The following is a 22,190-nucleotide window of genomic DNA, read 5'->3' as shown; positions in this document are numbered from 1 at the left end:
CAAAACGTCAGCCTTCCTGCTCCTCTGATGCTGCTTGGCCTGCTGTGTTCATCCAGCTCTACACCTTGTTATCTCAGATTCTCCAGCATCTGCAGTTCCTACTATCTCTGTGGCTCAGCTGAGGTGATTTGGCCTTTTTTTAAAAAATGGTAAGCTGTTTCTGCAGCTGCAGGTGACATGCCATCCAGATAAGATTAACAAGAAACGATTTTCTGAAAAATTATAGCCACTAGGGTCCTTCCATTCAACATACTGTAAATGCTGTGTATCCACGAGTTCATGACTCGTGACATCACCTATCCATGCCAAAAAGTAAGTAGCAACAAAATTAACATCAGTGGGCAAACTAGCAAACCCACAATTTCTCACCTATATTTTAACTGGCTCCGCACTCTCGAGTTTCATGTTTCTTGATGGTTCGCAAAAATCGAACTCTCAAGCGTACAGAGAAATTACTGTATCCTACTTTATAGGAATGGTGCAAATGCATTGGAGAGAGCAATTCACAAGAATGGTTCCAGTGATGATAAACTTCTGTTATGAGGATAGATTGAAGAAATTGGGAACTTGTTCTCCTTGGAGAAAAGTCGTCTAAGAGGAGAATTGATAGAGATCCTCATAATTATGAGCAGCTGGATCCAGTGCAGCGTGGGAAGCTGTTCCTGGTTGTAAAAAGAATGAAAGGTCATAGATTTGAAGTGATGTGCAAAAAAAGCAAGGGTGATGTGAGAAAAAACAACTTTATATATACAGTCCGCTGTGGAATGAGAAGACACTAGATTAGTAATGGAACGTAGGATTTAACTTTATGATGGAGTGATGTGGACAGTGATGGATTATAAACTACATTCAATTTGGTGGAGAGGTCAGGTAAATCAGGTTATTACGATATGCGAAAACTGACATGGATGTGCTAGGCTGAATGGCATCAAACTCTGTACTCTCATCCTCAGTTGTTCTTTTTTAATTTGGAGCAAATAATACGAGTGTCTTTTTTTTAAATTCATTCACAGGATAAGGTTGGGCCCGCATTTATTGCCCATCTGATTGCTGAGATCAGAAACATTGACATTTTCTGAAAATGCACAGTAGCTTTTTAATATTCTCTTATTTCTGAAACATTTTCTATTCTAGATTCTTGAAGAAAATTGAGCAGTATTTGAAAAGAGTACTTTAGTTTTACCCTGCTGTGGAATTTTTAAATTGAAGATTGTGTAACTTGCCTTCAAGTATAGAAGTTTAAAAAAATGTGCATTCTCTATACACTTATCTCTAGTATTTGCCATACAGTTTTTGATTGCTTTTATAGAGCAAAGTAAGTAAAAATTGAGTAAAAATCTATGAAAATATGTTTTCTTCTCAGAGGAGAACAGCTGCGAAGGCAGGATGTACAGAGGTCTTCCCTGTATGCCAAAATTATTTTTAACAACAAAGAGGTTTCCAGGACCAGCAGCCAAACTTTGTCTGCTGACTTCAGGATCCATTTCGGACAAATCTTCAACGTGCAAATAATCAACTGGCCAGAAAGCATAAAGATCCAGGTATTTGGAACAGGAGCAGTCCTCTGAATTGAATGAGTGCTTTTTAATATTTACTTGAATACATTGACCAGAACCTTCTAGGGGTCTGAGCAACGTGGGATGTATGGCAGAATTAGGAACAAGTGCAATGAGGCTCACCTCAATGTCTAGCTCCATATTTTCTGCTTTTCACAATCAGTGTGGTGTGATTCTTGCTAGGCAGCCACAAGACGTTGATTGATGGCTGTTATTGTTTGTTAAACATGTTTTAACACTGCATCTTTGCCTAATTAATATTCAGACTCCCATCTCACCAACTCACCAAGCAAGCTGGACATCGGGAAAACTCAGCAAAGAAACCAGAGTTAGCGCCTGGTGGATTCAGCTTGCTGCTTGCTCCAAACGACTTCCATGTTGACACAGGGCACAAACATCTCAGGACACATTCCAAAAGCACGGGCCACATGCACCCACATCCATGGATATTGGTATGCAACATGTGCCAGCATTTAAGAACCCTCATGGCACATCTCCAAACCACTTGCAAGTTGTTACTGCGCTTCAGTGCTGAATTGCAAGCTTCGTCAGCAGATATTATTATAATGCTGCTGCAAGGACACTGCTGTTAGGGACAAGCACCCAGCTCGTGAACTGGGCCAGCTGCATCTCTGGGCTCTTCACAGTGAGTGAGGGAAGATGTTCCAGGCATTAGTGAGAGTGGTATAGAGTGAGCCTTGGTGGTTAAAGGGTACTGAAGCAGCAATAGAGTAAGTGTGAGGTATCAGAGAGAGGAATTGACATTCTTCCTATAATGCTGTGCATTCGTCTTGAGCACAGAGACTCCCGTAATCTGGGAAGCACGGTCAGACCAGGCTGGCATGGTCTGGTGTTGCAGGCTCCACTGATCCTGGGGGAAGACGAAAGTCCATCCAGTGCACCACCCCATCCAGCAGGACCTCCAGGGACCCTGCCTGAAAAGCTACGTCTACTCTGTCCAGAGAAAATGTTAGGAACTCTGGACTAATGGAGGGCTCTTAAAGATGCTGCAGGCTCAAGGGATGACAATGTATTCTGGGCTATCCACTGAGTAGCAAGTTGTTCCAGGAATGGTGTGTAGTCAGATGGGGTGAGAATTGGACTTGAGAGAAGTAATGGGGTGGAGACAAGTAATTAATAAGGTGTGATTAGCAAGATACGGCAAGAAAATACCATTAGTCCTCGCAACAGAAATCCCTCCAAAATAGCCAACTCAATTTAGCCTTTGCCACAACAACTGTAACATCTAGCCATTAGTGTGCTTTTCTTTTGTTTCCCATATATTAATGCACTTTTATCCTGACCATTTGTCATATGTCAGCTTTAATCATGATCCACGGCTTAACCCTGTTCTGATTTGTTCTCATCTCGTGAGAATCATAGAATCCCTACAGTGTGGAAACAGGCCCTTCGGCCCAACAAGTTCACACCGACCCTTGGAGCATCCCACCCAGACTCATCCCCCTATAAGCCACCTAATCTACAGACCCCTGAACACTATGGGCAATTTAGCTTAGCCAATCCACCTAACCTGCACATCTTTGAACTGTGGGAGGAAACCCACGCAGACACGGGGAGAATGTGCAAACTCCAAATAGACAGTCGCCCGAGGGTGGAATTGAACCCGGGTCCCTGGCATTGTGAGGCAGCAGTGCTAACCACTGAGCCACCATGCCGCCTGATGACTCCATGGTGCCAGTACACAAACATAATGTTGTTCTGGCTGAGTACTTCTCGATGAGTTTCTGGTCATAATGACTCTCCTATTGTTCAATATGTAATCCAGATCTGGACTGAATCATTCTGGCTTTTGACCTGTGTGAACCATGGCCTCTTTGTTTTCCATCAGGCCTTGCTTGCAGAAACTGTTCAGCCAATTTTATGATGGGTCTAGTTGCCTAGGCTATTGACCGCACCACATTCCTTATTTCTTACCCTAACATAAGAAAATATATTTGTATTGGACTTGCAACCAACATTGACTCAGCATTCATATTCTTCTGAGGAAGAACCTTTCAATTTGTATGTCAAAATTCTTTCGGATTTTACTTCTCACTGGCCTAGCTCTAATCTTCAGATTTTATCCCATGTTCCTGATTCTCTTATGAGGGGGAACAGTTTCTCTGTATCAATTCTATTGACTTAATTTGCCATATTTACCAGTTGACCTCTCAAAGCCAGCATTCAAATGGAAGCCAAATTTATACAGCTTGTCTGACAATGAAACCTGTAACTGTCAGCATCATTCTCATCAAACTATGCCTGACCCCTCCCTAAACCACTATGTCATTGATTTTGTAGTCAACAGTGAAGTGAGAATGCTCACCACTGATTTCAAATAAGAGATCAAGCATGGTGCATGCACAGTATAGCCTGTCCAGGGCAGTGAGTAATGAACTGTGACTTCAGGATTTCTGCCTGAATCTATTGTTAACCAAAATCCTAATGTGCTCGGATTTAGAAGGGTAGTAGCAGCAAATGCTGCAACATCGTGCAGAAAACTTGAAAATTCTGGTCCATTATATCATTGCCGTAGTGCATACACAAAGCTGAATGCGAATGGGGTCTGACCAAGGCTCTGCGCAACTGAAGGATGCTGTTACTTACTGTACTACGTATTGAATTTAAGTGTGTATCATGTCATCACAGCTAGAGAAAAATAAACCTGTAAGTTGCTAAGTTTTAATGCAATGCAGTTTGGAAGTTGCAGAATTTTAATAGTTTTCAGTTAAATCAAATGGTCCTCTACATTGACCAAAGTATTGCAGTTTTGTTATTTTGGTGTGAATAGTGGAGTTTAGTAATACTTGTCGCATTGTGATTACCAACATGTACAATGCTACAAATAAGTACAATAATTACAGACTTGTCACACTGTTGATTGAAAAAGTTGTGCCTAAATAATTTATGTCATTCTTGTAATCTACCAATCACAATTGCATCCAATTATTTTTTCATAAGAAATTGCCTATTTATAAATGTAGCAAATAATTGCTTTAAAAGAGCTTTCTTCCATTCCAAATGGAAGTATTGTCAACAAAATCCCAAATTTAGCTATTTTTATGGGTTGAGGTCAAGGACTACAATTCCTAGCATACACGGGAGTTCCAGCGCACTCTTAAAGTGGGACCGATCACACATTTTAAACTTATAATTTCCAATTTTTGTCAGAGTCTGTCAAGATTGAGCATGGCTCAGCCTCCCTCAGATGCGTGCATTGTGATAGTGGTGGTGGTGTGAAAGTCTGACCCAGAATGAAATTCGGAATGGCCAAAAAAGGGGAGTTCCATGACAGGTTAATGAGTCAGATGGAGAGGAACAGAGGGATAGATTCCATGCGGGAGAAGTGCTGCTGTTAGCTGTGCTGCTCAGAAGTTGGCTGAAAACTGGCTTTATGTAAATGGAGCTCAGTATGAAGCCCCAGGAGCCATTTGGTGGCTGCATGCAGTTAAGACTCAGGAGAGGTCCTGAGGAGTTGAGATAATAGTGGGAGGTAGTTTGTTCTATTTTGGAGAGAGTTACGGCTCAGAAGTACCCCGGAGTACCACTGATAGTTCTGTGCATCTGAGAGTAAGGAAGACAAGAAGGACCACAAGCAGTATTTGCTTGGTGCAGCTGAGAAATATTGAGACTCTGAGAAAAGCAGTAACAGTATCAGCTTAGTGAAGCTATGTGTCTACAAAGGTGTGCTATAGCTGTACTCGTGCGCTGCCTGGGGAACCCAGTAGAATGCAGTCTCAAGAAGGGAACAAATGACAGGATATGAGCAGTAGTTGAGGCAGTCCATGTGGGAACAGCTTTTGAGGGAGTTCCACAGCTAGCTCTTTGAAAGTGAACAATTGGAATCCCTTGTAGATAAAATTTTAGTCGGACTTCATGATTGACTGTGACATTGCCATCTTGGTGGGCTGCTGAGAAATCTGTGCGATTAGTCTTGACCACATCTGCTACATGATGTGCTCTGTTTAGTTTGTATGTCAATCCGTATTTACTTCATGGTACAGAGATAGTAGGAACTGCTGATGCTGGAGAATCTGAGATAATGATTTCTGAAGAAGGGTCTTGACCCGAAACGTCAGCTTTCCTGCTCCTGTGATGCTGCTTGACCTGCTGTGTTCATCCAGCTCTACACCTTGTTATCTCTTTACCTCATGGTAATTGTGAATGTTAGAATGTAAATTGCCATATATGTTATTTTACTATTCTAACTTTGCAAAGTAGGGTTTAGTTTCAATTAACTAGAATGAACAGTTCTGTTCTGAAAGTTACTAGATCCCCTGACCAGACAGTGACATGAATTTGGTGCTCTTGTGGTCTGGGATTGTAGGAGCATCAATTAAAATAATTGGTACTATACATAAAGACCTGAAAAAAAGTATGTTATTCAGTTGGAAAGGATGTTATCATCTGGCTAACGCGACCTGATTGGTTTTTTGGTTTTTACCACAGTCAAATGTTAATTCGTGAGTTTTTAATTGTCGATTACAAATGATAATTAGATCGCTTTATATACTGTATGTACTAATTGTACCACTATATATTGCACATAAACATCATCTAAAAGTTCAACCAATGTGTCAGAGAATCCTGGAGCAAAGAAAGCCATTGTCTTTAGTATTTTAGCAACAATCAACACGTTCAGCAAGAATCAACTTGTTTGTGTGAAGTTATTGTGTTTTTGTTTTCTTTCTTGTTTTTAGATATTTGAAACCATGGGAATGAGCAGCATAAAGACAGAAGTCTTTGTTCCCATCCCAGAAACCACCATCCTCACAGGGAGTGCCCCAATTGATGAAATAGAGTTTAGCAGTGCTCATCGTATAATGTTTGACCATGAGGGAGTTGGCAGTGGTAGGTTTTAAGTACAAAGTTTTCAAAGCTTCAGTAATTTTACTCAAAGAGGAAGTAACTTATCATATGAGTATGTTCATCCCTCAATTCAGTTTAAAGAGATCGGGTTATTAACTTTTGGCGAGGGGAGAAAAGAAGAACATTAGCATTCTGCTTGAATCAGTGTCTTTTTACAATATAATTGATGAACTAAAACACCTGAAACTGCAATATTTATTCAATTTAATGCTGAAGTACAAAACTAGTTATAATTGTCTATGGGAATCTGATGCTGAAAATGTTTCTGAAAATTCTTTCTTGTTTATTATTTTCTACATGCTAATGAATATCACAGAAGAGATCAATGATGCGAGTAGGTTTACTCCTGACATGGAGTTTGCACACCCTGACGTTGAAACAGAGTAGTGTTTTTTGCCGTGTGTTTTTATAAAAGATCCACTAAAGCAGCATGAAATATTAGAGGTGCTGTACATTGCAATCATGTCACTCAAATTATCTTACCAGCAATAGTGAGACTTCCTCTTTCAAGCAGTAGCTGCAAACTATGAATGATGGATGCTATTTCCTGCTATTCACTTAGGGCCAACTCTCAGTTGGACTAGAAATGCTTTGCAACTTTATTAGGAAGCTGGGCTTTACTATCAGAAGGAGTAGCAGCACCTGACTTATTTGCTGAATCCTCAAAGAGTTCAAGAGGTTTGGCCTCCAGGATTTTCCTCTTCTGACCTATGGTGGCTGTACCTTATGAAAATATTATTATACATGCAGTTCTTTCTGCTTCCTCAAGTGATTTACATTGCTTGTTGTTGAGCCAATCCTTCTGTAGTTGCAAGGGTAAGATTTTTGCCGCCATTTTTAAAAAAATCTATCTCCTCTATTGACTTACTTCTAAGTCTTGTTTGACCTCCCCAGTATCTGATTGTCCTTTTGTACTGATTTTAGCTGGTACGTTGCCAATTTTGTTTCTCCTTTAGCAACTATGATAGATAAAATTAGTTTCAGAAGATTTCAGAAGATGTCCTCGTTTTTCAAAGACCACTCCCAGACATCCCAGATGTCCTCGTTTTACAAGGGCCACAATTTCCCCTCCATAGTGGTCGAAAATGCCCTCGACTGCATCTCTCACGTTTCCCGCACCTCAGCCCTCACAAACCCTCCCCGCAATAACAAGAAAGACTGAATTCCCCTTGTCCTCACGTATCACCTGTCAACCTCTGGATTCAACGCATCATTCTCCGCCACTTCTGCCACCTGCAATCTGATCCCAATACCAAGGATATATTTCCCTCTCCACCTTATCTGTCTTCCAGAGGGACCGCTCTCTCTGCGACTCCCTTGTCTGCTCCACACTCCCCACGAGCCCCACCACCCCCGGCACTTTTCCCTGCAACCGCAGGAGGTGCTACGTCTGCCCCTACACCTCCCCGCCTCACCCCCATCCCAGGCCCCAAGAAAACTTTCCACATTAAACAGATGTTTACCTGCACATCCACTAATGTGGTATACTGTATCCGCTGTTCCCGATGTGGCCTCCTCTACATAGGGGAGAGCAAACAGAGGCTTGGAGACCGCTTTGTGGAGCACCTATGCTTGGTTCGTGACAAATGACAACACCTCCCAGTCGCGAACCACTTCAACTCCCCCTCCCACTCCTAGGATGACATGTCCATCCTATGCTTCCTCCAGTGCCACAACGATGCCACCCGAAGGCTGGAGGAACAGCACCTCCTATTCCACCTTGAAACCCTGCAACCCAGTAGTCTCAATGTGGACTTTACAAGCTTCAAAATCTCCCCACCCTTGACCTCATCCCAAGACCAGCCCATCTCGTCCCCGCCTCCTTGACCTGTCTGTCTTTTCTCCCACCTATCTGCTCCTCCCACCTCACTGACCAACCCCCACCCCACTTCCTACCTACTAGTCCCATCCCCGCCTCCTTGACATGTCCGTCTTCCCTCCCACCTACCCGCCCCTCCCTCCTCACTGACCAACCCACATTCCAACTCCCTACCAACACTCACCTGTACTGGCTTCATCCCCGCCTCCTTGACTGGTCCATCTTCTCTCCATCTATCTGCTCCTCTCTCCACCTTCTATTATCGCCTCCCCCTCTCTCTATTTATTTCAGAGTCCCCTTCCTCTCCCCCATTTCTGAAGAAGGGTCTAGGCCCGAAACATCAGCCTTCCTGCTCCTCTGATGCTGCCTGGCCTGCTGTGTTCATCCAGCTCTACACCTTGTTATCTCGGACTCCAGCATCAGCAGTTCCTATTATCTCTTCAGAAGATTGGTTTGGTTATCAGTTCCTGTATTTTATCAAGAATCTCCTTTGTATTGATTTCAAAATCCTGCATGATATTCATCATCGTATAGTCATGGTTGAGTCAGTATTTCTTTATTCAGTGGATACCAGAAAATAATTCTTCTGATATTTTTTATGTTTTAATTTTTAATTATTCAGTCGTATTCATATATCCTAAGTTAGATCTTAAGAAAGAAATGATGGCTCTGAGCATTAGACCATGAGACATAGGAGAAGAAGTTAGACCATTCAGCTCATTGAGTTTGCTTCACCATTCAATCATGGCTGATACGTTTCTCAAACCTATTCTTCTACTTTCTCCCCATAACACTTGATCCCCTGGACAATCAAGAACCAATCTATCTCCGTTTTAAATATACTCAATGACCTGGGCTCCACAGCCTTCTGTGGCAGTGAATTCCATAGATTTGCCACTCTCTGACTGAAGAAGTTTATCTCCATTCTAAAGGGTCTTCCCTTTACTCTAAAGCTATGCCCTCAGGTTCTAGTCTCTCGTAACAATGGAAACATCTTCCCAACATCCATTCTGTCCAGGCCATTCAGTATTCTGTAAGTTTCAGTTAGATCACCCCCTCATCCTTCTAAACTCCATTGAGTATAGACCTAGAGTCCTCAAACATTCCTCACTTTTCACTCCTGGGATCATTCTCATGAACCTCTTCTGAACCTGCTCCAGGGCCAGTACATCTTTCCTGAGATAAGGGGCCCAAAACTGCACACAATACTCCAAATGTGGCCTGACCAGAGCCTTATAGAGCCTCAGGAGTGCATCCCTGCTTTTATATTCAAGTCCTCTCAAATTAAATGCCAAAGTTGCATTTGCCTTCCTAACTACTGTCTCAACCTGCAAGTTTACTTTGAGAAAATCCTGGACTAGAACTCCCAAGTCTCTTTGCACTTCAGACTTCTGAATTTTCTCCCCATTTAGAAAATTGTCCATACCTCTATTCTTCTTATCAAGGTGCATGACCTCACACTTTCCCACATTGTACTTCATCTGCCACTTCTTTGCCCACTCTCCTAACCTGTCCAAATCCTTCTGCAGCCTCCCCGCATCCCCAATACCACCTGTCCCTCTACCTATCTTTGAATTGTCTGCAAGCTTAGCCAGAATTCCCTCAGTTTCTTCAACTAGATCATTAATGTATAAAGTGAAAAGTTGTGGTCCCAACACTGACCCTCGTGGAACACCACTTGTCACCGGTTGCCATCCTGAGAAAGACCCTTTTAACCCCACTCTCTGCTTTCTGCCAGATAGCCAATCTTGTATCCATGCTAGCACCTTGCCTCTAACACCACGGTAGATAACATCCATTGGATCTCCTTAGTCTAACCTGCACGCTACTTCCTCAAAGAATTCTGACAGATTTGTCAGACATGACCTCCCCTTGATGAAGCCTTGCTGACTTTGCCATACTTTACCATACACTTCCAAATATTCAGAAATCTCATCCTTCACAATTGACTCTCAAATCTTATCCACGACAGAGGTTAGGCTAATCAGCCTGTAATTTTTGGTCTTTTGTCTTACTCCCTTTTTAAACAGGGGTGTCATGTTAGCAATTTTCCAGTCCTCTGGGACCCTCCCTGATTCTAGCAATTCCTGAAAATCATCACTAATGCCTCCACTGTCTCCTCAGCTCTCCTTTAGAACTCTGGGGTGTAGCCCATCTGCTCCAGATGATTTATCCACCTTCGTGCCATTCAGTTTTACTAGCACCTTCTCCTTGGTGATGGCCACCATACTCAGCTCTGCCCCTGACTCTCTCAAATTTTTGAGATATCACTCATGTCTTCCACTGTGAAGACTGACGCAAAGTCAGTTCCTCAGCCATTTCCTTGTACCCCACGACTGTCTCTTCAGTGTTGTTTTCCAGCAGTCCAATGTCCACTTTTGCCTCTCTTTTGCCCTTTATATATCTAAAGAAACTCTTACAGTCCTTCTTTATATTACTGGCTAGCTTACCCTCATTTTTAGTCTTCTCCCGCCTTATTTCTTTTTTGTTGCCCTCTGTTGGTTTTGTAAGCTTCCCGATCCTCTGGTTTCCCACTGCCCTTCGCCACATTATATGCTTTCTCTTTTGTTTTTATGCTATCCCTGACTTCCTTAGTCAGCCATGGTTTCCTCATCCATCCCTGTAATGTGCTTCTTTTTCCTAGGGATGAATTTTTGCTGTCTCTCCTGAATTACTGCAGAAACTCCTGCCATTGCTGTTCCACTGTGTATCCTGCTAAGCTCCTCTCCTAGTCAATTCTGGCCTGCTCCTCCCTCGTACCTGTGTAGTTGCTTTTATTCAACTGTCATATCGTTGCCTCTGATTCTATCTTCTTCCTCTCAAATTGCAGAGTAAATTCTATCATATTATGGTCCCTGCTTCCTAAGGGTTCCTTCAGCTTCAGCTTCCTTATCAAATCTGTCTCATTGCACAACACTAAATCCAGTATTGCCTGTTCCCTAGCAGGCTCCATCACAAGCTGCCCCAAAAAACCATCTCATAGACATTCCATAAATTCCTTTTCTTGTAATCCACTACCAACCTGATTTTCCCAGTCTACCTGCATTTTGTAATCCCCCATGATCACCGTAATATTGCCTTTCTTACACACCTTTTCTGTTTCCTGGTGTATCTTGTGCCCCAGCTCCTAACTACTGTTTGGAGGCCTGTGCACAATTCCAACTATGTTTTTTTTACCTCTGTGATTCCTCAACTCTACCCACACAGATTCTACATCATCTGACCCTACCTCATTTCTTGCTATTGATTTAATTTCATTTCTTACTAATAAGGTAACCCTACACCCACTGCCCACCTGCCTATCTTTTCGATAAGATGTATATCCTTGGATATTCAGCTCCTAGTCCTGATACCCTTGCAACCATGTCTCTGTGATGCCCATCATGTCATATCTGCCAATTTCTATCGGCACCACAAGCTCATTTACTTTCTTTCTTAAACTGTGTGCATTCAGATATAACACCTTCAGTCCTGTATTAACCATCCCACTTCTCACTGTCACTCGTTTATTCAATCTACTTGAAGTTTGATTCCTAACCCTTTCCAAATACTCTGTCCTATTTGTATCTGTGCTGGAGACTTTAATAACCTGTCCTAAATTCTCCTGTCCCATTATTTTTTTCATATTCTTCCACACAGATGTTAGCCTGCTGCTCTGTTCCCCACTGGAGGATGTTTTACCCTTCCCTTCCCCCCCACTTTCTAGTTTGAAGTCCTGTTGACCAGCCTGTTTACCCTTTTCACTAGAACATTAGTCCCAGCTCGGTTCAGGTGGAGACCATCCCAGCAGCACAGATCCCCCCTGTTCCAATACTGATGCCAGTGCCCCATGAGGAGGAACCCCTCTTTCCCGCACCACTCTTTTAGCCACGTGTTTACTTCCATTATTCTTGTGTCCCTATGCCAACTTGCACATAGCTCGAGCAGTAATCCAGAGATTATAACCCTTGAGGACCTACTCTTTAATTTCGTCCCTAGCTCCTGTTAATCCCTAAACAGGTCCTCCTTCCTAGTCTTGCCTACGTTGTTTGTTCCGACGTGGACCACAACAACTGGATCTTCCCCCTCCCTCTTCAATATCCTTTCATCGGTCAGAGATATCCCTTACCCTGGCACCGGGCAGGCAACACACCATGCAGGACTCTCGATCCTGCTTACAAAGGATACTATCTATTCCCTTGATTATAGAATCCCCTACAACTACCACTTGTCTTTTTGCTCCCTCCTTTTGAATGGCCTCCCATGCCACGGTGCAGTGGTCAGTTGGCTCATCCTCCCTGCAGCCCTTTTCCTCATCCACACAGGGAGCAAGTACCTTGTACCTGTTGGACAAGGTCAAGAGCTGAGGCTCCTCTGTTCTTGAATGCAGGATCTACCTGCCTCACTTACAGTCACACCCTGCTGTCCCTGGCCACTGACCAAATTTGAAGTACTTAATCTACCAGGTGTGACTGCCTCCTGAAACACAGCGTCCAGGTATTTCTCTCCCTCTTGGGAGTACCGCAGTCTTCGAAGCTCAGATTCCAGCTCATCAACTCTGAGCCGAAGTTCATCGAAAAACCAACAGTTGCTGCAGAAGTGATTACCGCCGTTTGCAATGAGATCAGCCAGCTCCCACATCATACAGCTACAACACATAACATTTTTTGCTATATTCCCCTCCCATGTTCACTTTGTATCCTTAATGCTTGTTTAAAGTTTGACCTTTCAATCCAATATTATCGCCTTCCTAATTCTCTGTAAACCTTTAATAATTCTTAATATATCGATCACCAGCAAACAGCTAGAACAACAAGTGATTGTTGCACCTATTGGTTCTGTTGTAAAATTGCTCACTTATCTTATAACAAAAAGGAACAAGAGTGGGCCAGCTGGTCCATTGAGCATGCTCTGCCATTCAATAAGATCATGGCTGATCTGATTTTAACCTCAATTCTAGATTCCTGCATATTCTCGATAATCTTCCATCCTCTTAGTAATCAGGCACCTACACAGCGCTGCTGTAAAAATACTTAAATGATTCTACATGCACTGCCTTTTGAAGAAGGCAACTCTAAAGACTCTCAACCCTTCGAGAGAAAAACAAAGTTTCATTAATGTTTTCTTAATCCATCAACTCTTGTAGAATTGTCAGTCAATTTTCAGAAAAGTAATTCTGAGACTTCTTTTTCTCCTAGGTGTGCCATTTTCCTTTGAAGCAGATGGAAGTAATCAGATGATCCTGTTGACCTCTGGCAAGTTAGCTTGTAGTATCTCCTGGGCTGTTGGGGAGGATGGTGTGCCATTGGTACCTCCAGTGCTTCACGAAAATGTTGGGGTTCAAAGGTAAATCAGTCAACTTGCTTTGAAACATTGCCAAGATTTTACAAAGTGACAATACTGCTACTAACCTCAAAGGGAACTGCCCACAATGATCAGATGGTCTCAGTGGCATATGTTTTCTCTTTCCCGACAATAGCTGGAATTGGGCACTAAGTCCAGAGAATCTCCAGCCATCCAGCAATGGCAGTGTCATCAAGCAGCCATGCATTGAAGTATTCTCATTACAAAAAAATGGAAATTAAATGTTTTCGTTGTTATTCATGTTTAACTAAATCGTACAGAGAGTTAAATAGACAATTGTGACAGACATTTGGAATTAAGATAAAATCTGAAGTCCTCAGAGCAGGCATTGAAAAATTAATAATTGGCGCTTTTATAACTTGTTCTTCATAGCCACAAACGTAAATCTGCCTTTTCAAGCCTGAAAGCTTTTTGGCAATAATAACAAAGCTAGTACATCATTAAAAGCCTAATTACGCCCATATTCCAAGGTCTAACTGTTCCAAGAATTTATACAGAAAGACTAGTAGTTAAAAGGGCAAGTACTTACCAGTTCAGTGATCAACCCCAGCCCTTCATTAGCCCCTGTGCAAAATTGATGCCAACTCCTGTCCCCCACCCAGCGATCTTTGCTGTTCCCTCTCTATGCAAACATGGGCACCAGGAGTTAGCCTGACAGAAAATAAAGTTACCAGTCTATTGATACCATATTGAAAAAGACATACAGTACTCCCATTGGTGCAAAACAATTATCCAATAAGTTGAGGTTGTTTAAGCTGATCCCTTAGGAAGTTAAATATTTTGCTTAAGTGCACATTTATTTATGTAAGAAACTATTCCAATTGGAGCTGTCCATCCATCAGAACCCCTTTGTTGAAATGATAGTTTGGGAATTCAGCCATGCAGCACAAATGATATAATTACTGTGTGAACAAGCACTCTAAAATCTATCACCTTATTCTTAACTCCACACTTTTTTGAACAGTTTCTTAACAACTCGGCCAGTCCCGGTGAGCTTGTGTATTTTCATATAGAACAGGGCCTTCGGCATGCCTTTTTGCAATCCCAACAGGTTCCTTGCCTCTGCAACAAGGTACCTTATCTCGCAGAAAAGTGACTTACCTCCATCAATAGTGTCCCAAGATCAGATAAAAACGGTACCTTACCTCTTCAAAAGTGAAGAAATGCGAGACATTCCTCCAACCTTACTCTTCACATGCCTAACATCTCTACACAGTCCTTGTTGCCCACCCATGCCAAGCCTTGCAACACTCTCTACCTATTCCCAATGGTCCCTCATACCCACATGTCAACTTACATTCATCCACCAAATGTTAGAATCATAGAATCCCTACAGTGTGGAAACAGGCCCTTCGGCCCAGCAAGTCCACACTGAACCTCAGAGCATCCCACCCAGACCCATCCCCCTATAACCCACCTAATCTACACCTCCCTGAACACTACGGGCAATTTAGCATGGCCAATCCACCTAGCCTGCACATCTTTGGATTGTGGGAGGAAACTGGAGCACCCGGAGGAAACCCACACAGACACGGGGAGAATGTGCAACCTCCACACAATTAGTTGCCCAAAGGTGGAATCGAACCCAGGTCCCTGGTGCTGTGAGGCAGCAGTGCTAACCACTGTGCCACCTTGCCGCCCCATAGTGGGACGGCTTTCTTCATCTCCTGTGCCAACTCAATGAATATCCATAAGTCCCAAGTAAACAGGAGAAAATTATAGATCTGTTATTTAATTTCTATGTTACAGATTGCGCATATTGAAAAAAACACTCTCATTCATAGATACACATTTTGACATTTCTTGACACTTTTTGATAGGTCGACACTTGGTGATAGGCCTTGTCAAGTTAGACAGTTCCAAAGGGTGTATACATCTTTTATGCACAGTGTTGTCCCCAGTGCCAAAGGGCACCTGCCCATTACAGTGCTGAGCCCTACCTCCAAAATGTGCTGCCAGTGCCGGCGGAGTATCTCAGCTGTCGAAAGGGATAGCCTGACTATCCAAAAGAAATGCACTGAGAACTAACTTACCTGATCTAATTACCACACTCTGATTGCAGACACCAGGGACTTTTTTCAGTGGAGGCAGCTGAAAAATGTGAAAATTTGGGAGCAAGGCTTGGGATTCCCAAGGCAGAGAGATTTTCACCACAGCAGAGAGATTTTCACCATGGCAAACACTGGAACCGTTGTGTCTATGTATTCTTTTTTCTGACAGCCTTCTCTTTTAAAGAACTGTTTGCTAATAAGACATTGGCACTGTTGTGTATTTATTTTTGTTTTAGATCTTTAAAACACATAGATGCCATATCATCTATTGGAACATCTGGATTAACAGACATGAAAAAGTTGGCTAAGTGGGCAGCAGAGTCCAGACTTGATCCAAATGACCCCAGCAATACAGCTCTGATGCAATTAATAATGGTAAGAGTGTAGGGTAAATCAAGAAAAATATATTTTCTTATATATTATGAACCAGGATGAGTGGTATAAAAATTTACAAGGTCTAGCTGCTGTAAATGACAGCTGTCCATGATACAGTGTTTTAATAATTATATTGCGGCAATAATTGTCGTTTGTTTAAAGGGCTTAGTTTTCCAAACAACTTACTGATTTGACTTAACAAGACCTAGAACACATACAATGAGTGATTAGTGGTGTGGACTCTTAGTGGTCATGTTTTGGGTTTGGTCATACAGTGATTGGTGCCTGAGATGCTGGTAATGATCATGTGGTACCTCAGAAGGTTACTGAATACATAATTCTGAGACTGATCCATGCTTAGTCCTTCTCAATGCGGCACTTCAATACAGTGGAAGCATCATCTTGTAATGTGTCCGTCATGCACTATGCTCCCAGATATCCTATTATAAGAGGGCCCTTACCAAAGCTTGATGATAGTTCTTAAGTTGTACTTCAATCATTGGCCGCTGTTTGGAATGCTTTATTGTGGCCAGCGCCTGAAATTTTGGAGCCTGTAGCATTCCTGGAATATCATTTGCAGGGAGCACCATTATAGCATGGATGATTGAGCTGACTTCTCATTACGGGTCAAGCTTAGTTCACAGCAGTCATACTTGATCCACCAGACATGAATTACTTTGAATACTGGAGCGATGGAATGCAAATCTGTGAACATATCTGGGTCACAGAGTGTGTTGATTGTGGGTCTCCACAACAGTTACCAGTCTGGCTGTAGAGGCAACCAGATTCATATGTGCCTGCACGGTGCTAGCAACATTGAAGGATTCCTCCAATATTTGACCCAACTTTCTGACTGCTTCCTACGGACCTCCCTGCTGTTCTTGTGCCTGTTTGTGCACTTTGATGAAGTCATTAATGGACAAGGCCATGGGATTGTCTTCTACATGGGACTGAGCAGGTGCCTGGTCTCTAGAGCCCTTTGAGCCCTGGAGCATTTCTTCCTCGACCTGGTGCAGAGACCTGGCAGGGATCAGCTCACCAGATTGTGCTTCTAGATTGTAACTATGTAGAATACTCACCCAGATGAGTTTCTCTAAATAGGTGAAAGCTGCAGGTAAAAGATTTTGCTGGTGTATCCTCTGAGAGTTCATTGGCCTCTTCCTCGGAGGTGGAATTGGATCTGAGGGTCTCCCGTGCTGGTGCCCTCTTAACAGAGGTTCACTGCTTGCCTTTAGTGCCTGCATTGAAGAGAGGGATTAGTTATATAAAAAGGGTCAATGGAAGAGCAGCAGGTTGGTTAGCCATTGAGACCTCTCCATCCCTACATGAGTGGCCGTGGTCTTCTCCAGCTATTTGTAGAATTTTCTCCTTGTAGGGAGTGAATAGCCTGATATTGCTGCACCCCCGCAACCCCCCCCCCCCCCCCCCCCCCCCCCCCCCCATCCCCCACCTCAGCTCCTCAGCTCCTCCAAACCACCACCCAGCCTGATTGTGATCCTTTCATTCCCGCAATAGATGAAGGAAGAGATTGGGCATGTTGGAGGTGGATGGAAGACCCCTTAGAGTTGGTACAGGAGCAGCAGAAGTGAGGAAGTGTGTTCAGTGAGTGAGTAGGAAATGCATTGGGCAGGAAAGGTTAGTTCTTTGGAAGGATAAGGTGGGTGAGAACCACTATTTGGACATGATGCATGCAATAGTGAGTGTGAACTGTGGGCTATAGACCTTGATGATATGTGGTACAGTGGCAGAGTTGCAGTGAATAGTGGCCTGTGAGGGCGAGATAGTAGAAAGAAGTTACCTTTGCAGAATATAGAAAATTGTTGACTTTGCTGCAGTTCTAGGGGTTCTCTCTTCATTCAGGGCACAGCACTGGCTTGGGCTGCTATCTGTCTTTGTTTGCTGATGTGGTTTCTTGTGGCAGTTCACAGGGAAAAGGATGGCCCTCTTCTCCACTACCAACAGCAGCCTGTCTGCAAAGTGAGGAGTGGGTTTTCCCCTTCTTTGTCTCCGTGATAGACAACAGAAGCGTAAGGGACATTCCCTAGGTTATAAGTCTGAAGTGGCGTGCATTGAACTTTAAATACATTGCCAGTTGTGTAACAGCAGAGGATCCCAGCACTGGCGAGCATTTCCACCACTTGTGCTGCACAGTTTCACTAGAAGGGTGCCAGAGAGCTTGGTTGTATCATCGGTGAGTTAAAGAGCATGAGAAAAGTCACTCAGAGCGATGGAGAGCTAGGTGCTATGGATCTCACTGAGCAAAACGCTTGAACTGCTAATTGGGAAAATCTGCCTTATATCAGGCAAGCATTGACAGGCTGGGTTTGATTTTGTTCAAAAGGAAGAGGCTATGTGTTGACCTAATTGAGGTCTTTAAAATTATCAAAGGTTTTCATAGCTTTTGTGCGCAGAGAATGTTTCCTCCTGGCAGCAGAGCAAAACTGAAGCCATCAATAACGAGCAAGCAATCCATCAGGTAACCTGTAAATCAAAGAGGGCCACCCTTACTGAAACATCCCACTGTGCATCTAAAGCTGAATATTGTTGCCAGAAGTGATTAAGACTCATGGCTTCAGGTTAAATATGGCCAAGGAAACTTCCTGCTGGATATCACATACTGCCCTCTCTCGGCTGATGAATCAGTACTTCTCCATGTTGTCAGTAAAATGATAGAAGGTGTCAGTAACAGTGCTATCAAGCAGCACCTACTCAGCAAAAACCTGCTCAGTGATGCCCGGTTTGGGTTCCAACAGGCCCATTCAGCTCCTGGCCTCATTACAGCCTTGGTTCAAGCATGGACAGAAGTTCTGAATTCCAGAGATGGGGTGAGAGTGACAGCCCTTGACATCAAGGCCACATTCAACCGAGTGTGGCATCAAGGAGCCCTGGCAGAACAGGAATCAATGGGTATTGGGAGCAATCTCTTTGCTGGTTGCAGTCATGTTTGGCACATAAGATGCTGGTTGGAGGTCAGTCATCTCAGCTGCAGGATGTTTCTGCAGGAGATCCTTGGGTAGATATTTTCTAATCAACCCATTCAAAGATGTTATTACATCCCTGGAGCAGATAGTATTTAAACCTAGACTCCTGACCTAGAGGTGGGGAGACTGCCATTGCCCCACAACAACACTTTGTTGCTGAGGGTAATGTCCTAGGCCCAACCAATTCAGCTGCTTCATCAATGACCTGGGACTCCATCATAAGGTCAGAAGTGGGGATGTTCAGCGATGATCGCACAATATTCAGCACCATTCGTGACTCCTCAGATACTGAAGCAGTCTATATTCAAATGCAACAAGATCTAGACAGTATCGAGGCTTGGGCTGACAAGTGGCAAGTGACATTCGCACCACACAAATGCCAGGCAATGATCATCACAGTAAGAAATACTTTAACTACTGCCCTTTGACATTCAATGGTATCACAATCACTGAATCCCCCACTATCACCATCCTGGGGGGTACCATTGGCCAGAAACTCAATTGGATACACCATATAAATATATTGGCTACAAGAGCACATCAGAGGCTAGGAATACTGTGACAAGTAACTCCCCAAAGCCTGTCCATCTACAAAGCACAAGTCAGGAGTGCAATAGAATATTCACCACTTACCCAGATGGGTTCAGTTCCAAAAACATTCAAACTCCACACCATCCGGATCAAAGTAGCCTGCTTGATTAGTGGAACACCCACAAACATCCATTCCCTCCACCACTGATGCTCAGTAGCAACAGTGTGTACTATCTACAAGACGCGCTGCAGAAATTCACTAGGATCGTTAGATCACACCTTCCAAACCCACCTTCCATCTAGAAGGACAAGGGCAGTAGATACATTAGAACACTGCCATCTTCAAGTTCCCCTCCAAGCCACTAACCATCCTGACTTGGAAATAAGCTACTCTTCTTTCACTTGTCACTAGGTCAAAATCCTGAAATTCCTTCGCTAAGGGCACTGTGGGACAACCTACAGCTTGTGGTCTACAGGGTTTTGAGAAGGCAGCTCACGATTTCCTCTTCAAAAACAATTTGAGGCAGACAGTAAATGCTGGCCAGCTGGTGATGCCCATGTCCCACAAGTGAATACAATAGCTGTCCTCTTCCCACGCTAACCTCCTACCATCTGTTAGACCAAGATCAGCTGCCACTGAGTTGCACTTGGTTTTCCACCTGGATGGGTCTCATTGATGTGTTCATTAAATCCAGGCCCATCATTCCAACAAAACAATAACTATTATTTTAATGTTCAAATTCAAACAGGATTAAATGTTGCTGGTTACTGAAGTTCATCCAGAATACTACTGGCCGTGTCCTAAATTATGACATGACCTTAGCCATCAGTCCTTTTCCCACTGACCGATTATTGCCTCCAAGTCCAGCAAAGCCTCAATTTAAAAAAATCCAAACCTTGTTTCAAATCTGTTCATAATCTCTCCCTTCCCTATCTCTGTTATGGTTTGAAATAGACAATGCATTGTGTTGAATAAATAATGGTTTTGAATCAACCTGTTTAGAGATGTCATTTCACATCTCTCAAGCAGGTGGGACTTGAACCCAGGTCTCATGGTTCAGAGTGAGGACAATACCACTATGTCACAAAAGCACCTGTTCCTGCACATCCTATTTTTAATGAATCTGTCATTGACAATTGGGATTCCGTTGTCCAGTTACTAACCTCCATATGGAATTTCCTGCACAAACCCATCTGTCCCTTTCCTTCCCTCCTTCAGTGTGCTTCTTAAAACCTATCTCAGCCAAGCTTTTGGTCATCGGTCTTAATATTTCCTTCTGTCTTTTAATGTTAAATCTGCTAATGTTCCTGTGAAGTTCATTGGGAGATCTTGCTACAATAGAAGTGCTATAAAAATACAAGTTTGTTATTCTTGTTCAGTTTCTCAGTCTTTTGCCGCTAACGTGATACAGACATAACCCTGTGAAGAGCAACATTGCTGACTGACCCTGTGAGCTGGGTTAACTGCTTTAGATTCAGGGTGTTTGTACCAGCCTGCTTGTGCAGGCAACCCTCTCCAAATTTCTCCCGTTCTTGCTTTTGGTACAGTTTTCCTTGTTGATGAAGCATTGTACAGCATCTCATTATATTAAAGGAGCTATAAAGTAACACTTCACAGAAGAAGGCCCTTCGGCCCAGCGAGTCCATGATGCTTCTTTTCCCAAACACACTGTTTTTGTTTTGACAGAGTACAACAAGTGGTGAGGCTCTTGACAATGATTACTTCAGGCTTGAGCAGCTGCAAGAAGAATTTAACTTTGTTTCAGATCAAGTGTTTAATAAATCCAAGAGATTCCGACTCCTACAGCTTCGAAGTGAAGAGGTGGCAGAGTTCCATAATTTTAAACAAGTTCCAATTCTAGATCGTGAGATTTCTGAGAAGATTTTCCAGGTATGATTTGTGGCACTTACACTGGTTTGTTCTTGAAAATCAGTCCGCGTACAATCTAGTATGATACCTAATGGTGATGATATGGGAATAGCGCACCAGAGTTCATGAAGGAAATTCTTCCAAGTTCTTCAGTGTCATCAGACCATTATCTCACCATGTTCCCACCCCTCCTCCTGTATTTCCCTGGGCAGCTTGATAGAAAAGTCCAGGATTCGTATAGCTGAGGAGGGATGTTCGTTAAACTTATTAAGGGGACAATAAAGAGAGATGATCCAAGAGAAGTCCCTCATACCCAAAGTGAGAGCAGTTTCAGACTGTCTCCAAGCCAGCAGTGAGCAGAAGGGACTAATAAACCAGGAACTGCCATAGTGAAACTGACACATTGTGAATTGATCAGTTCCAAGTAGTAAATGGATAAGCTGAGATGCTGCTTTTGCAAGCAGGCGTATTGTTAGAATATGTTATTGTCACATGATGGGGAATTATAGCGCGGTTGGAAGGCACTTTACTCACTTCCAGATGCACTTCTCCTGCCACCATTCAAAGCACCACAGGGCAGACTCTGCAGCTTCTCCTTCAACCTGTGCTGAGGCTGTAACACAAGGTGATTCCCACTGCAGTATGCATAACACCCACAGCAGCACTAGCTGCTTCTCAGCAGCCACATGTCCTTCCACAGGCTGGAAGTAATGGCCACCGAGATGCTGATGAGAAGGAGATGAGAACCCAGCTGAGAGTTTACCCAGCTGAGAGTTTAACGGCAATGGACCAGCA

At 43.2% G+C, this 22,190-nt stretch overlaps 1 protein-coding gene across 3 annotated transcripts in view; it reads left to right on the top strand.

Moving 5' to 3' along the window:
- The window catches only part of cc2d2a (coiled-coil and C2 domain containing 2A), a 187,689-nt gene that overhangs the window by 109,306 nt on the left and 56,193 nt on the right, over nt 1-22,190 (top strand). For all 3 annotated transcript variants that reach the window (XR_007262507.1, XM_048599381.1, XM_020517151.2), the window contains 5 exons: nt 1,364-1,541; nt 6,257-6,407; nt 13,422-13,569; nt 15,875-16,013; nt 21,213-21,416. Coding sequence is in view for 2 of the 3 variants with exons in the window: in XM_048599381.1 (XP_048455338.1) it covers nt 1,364-1,541; nt 6,257-6,407; nt 13,422-13,569; nt 15,875-16,013; nt 21,213-21,416 (820 nt within the window). In the remaining variant the exon portion in view is untranslated. The remainder of the gene's footprint in view (nt 1-1,363; nt 1,542-6,256; nt 6,408-13,421; nt 13,570-15,874; nt 16,014-21,212; nt 21,417-22,190) is intronic.

The sequence above is a fragment of the Rhincodon typus genome, chromosome 1 (assembly GCF_021869965.1).
Source record: "Rhincodon typus isolate 14 chromosome 1, sRhiTyp1.1, whole genome shotgun sequence".
NCBI classification, from domain to species: Eukaryota; Metazoa; Chordata; class Chondrichthyes; order Orectolobiformes; family Rhincodontidae; genus Rhincodon; species Rhincodon typus.
Note: the sequence above shows the minus strand (reverse complement) of the source record. Positions and strands in the feature narration are given on the sequence as shown.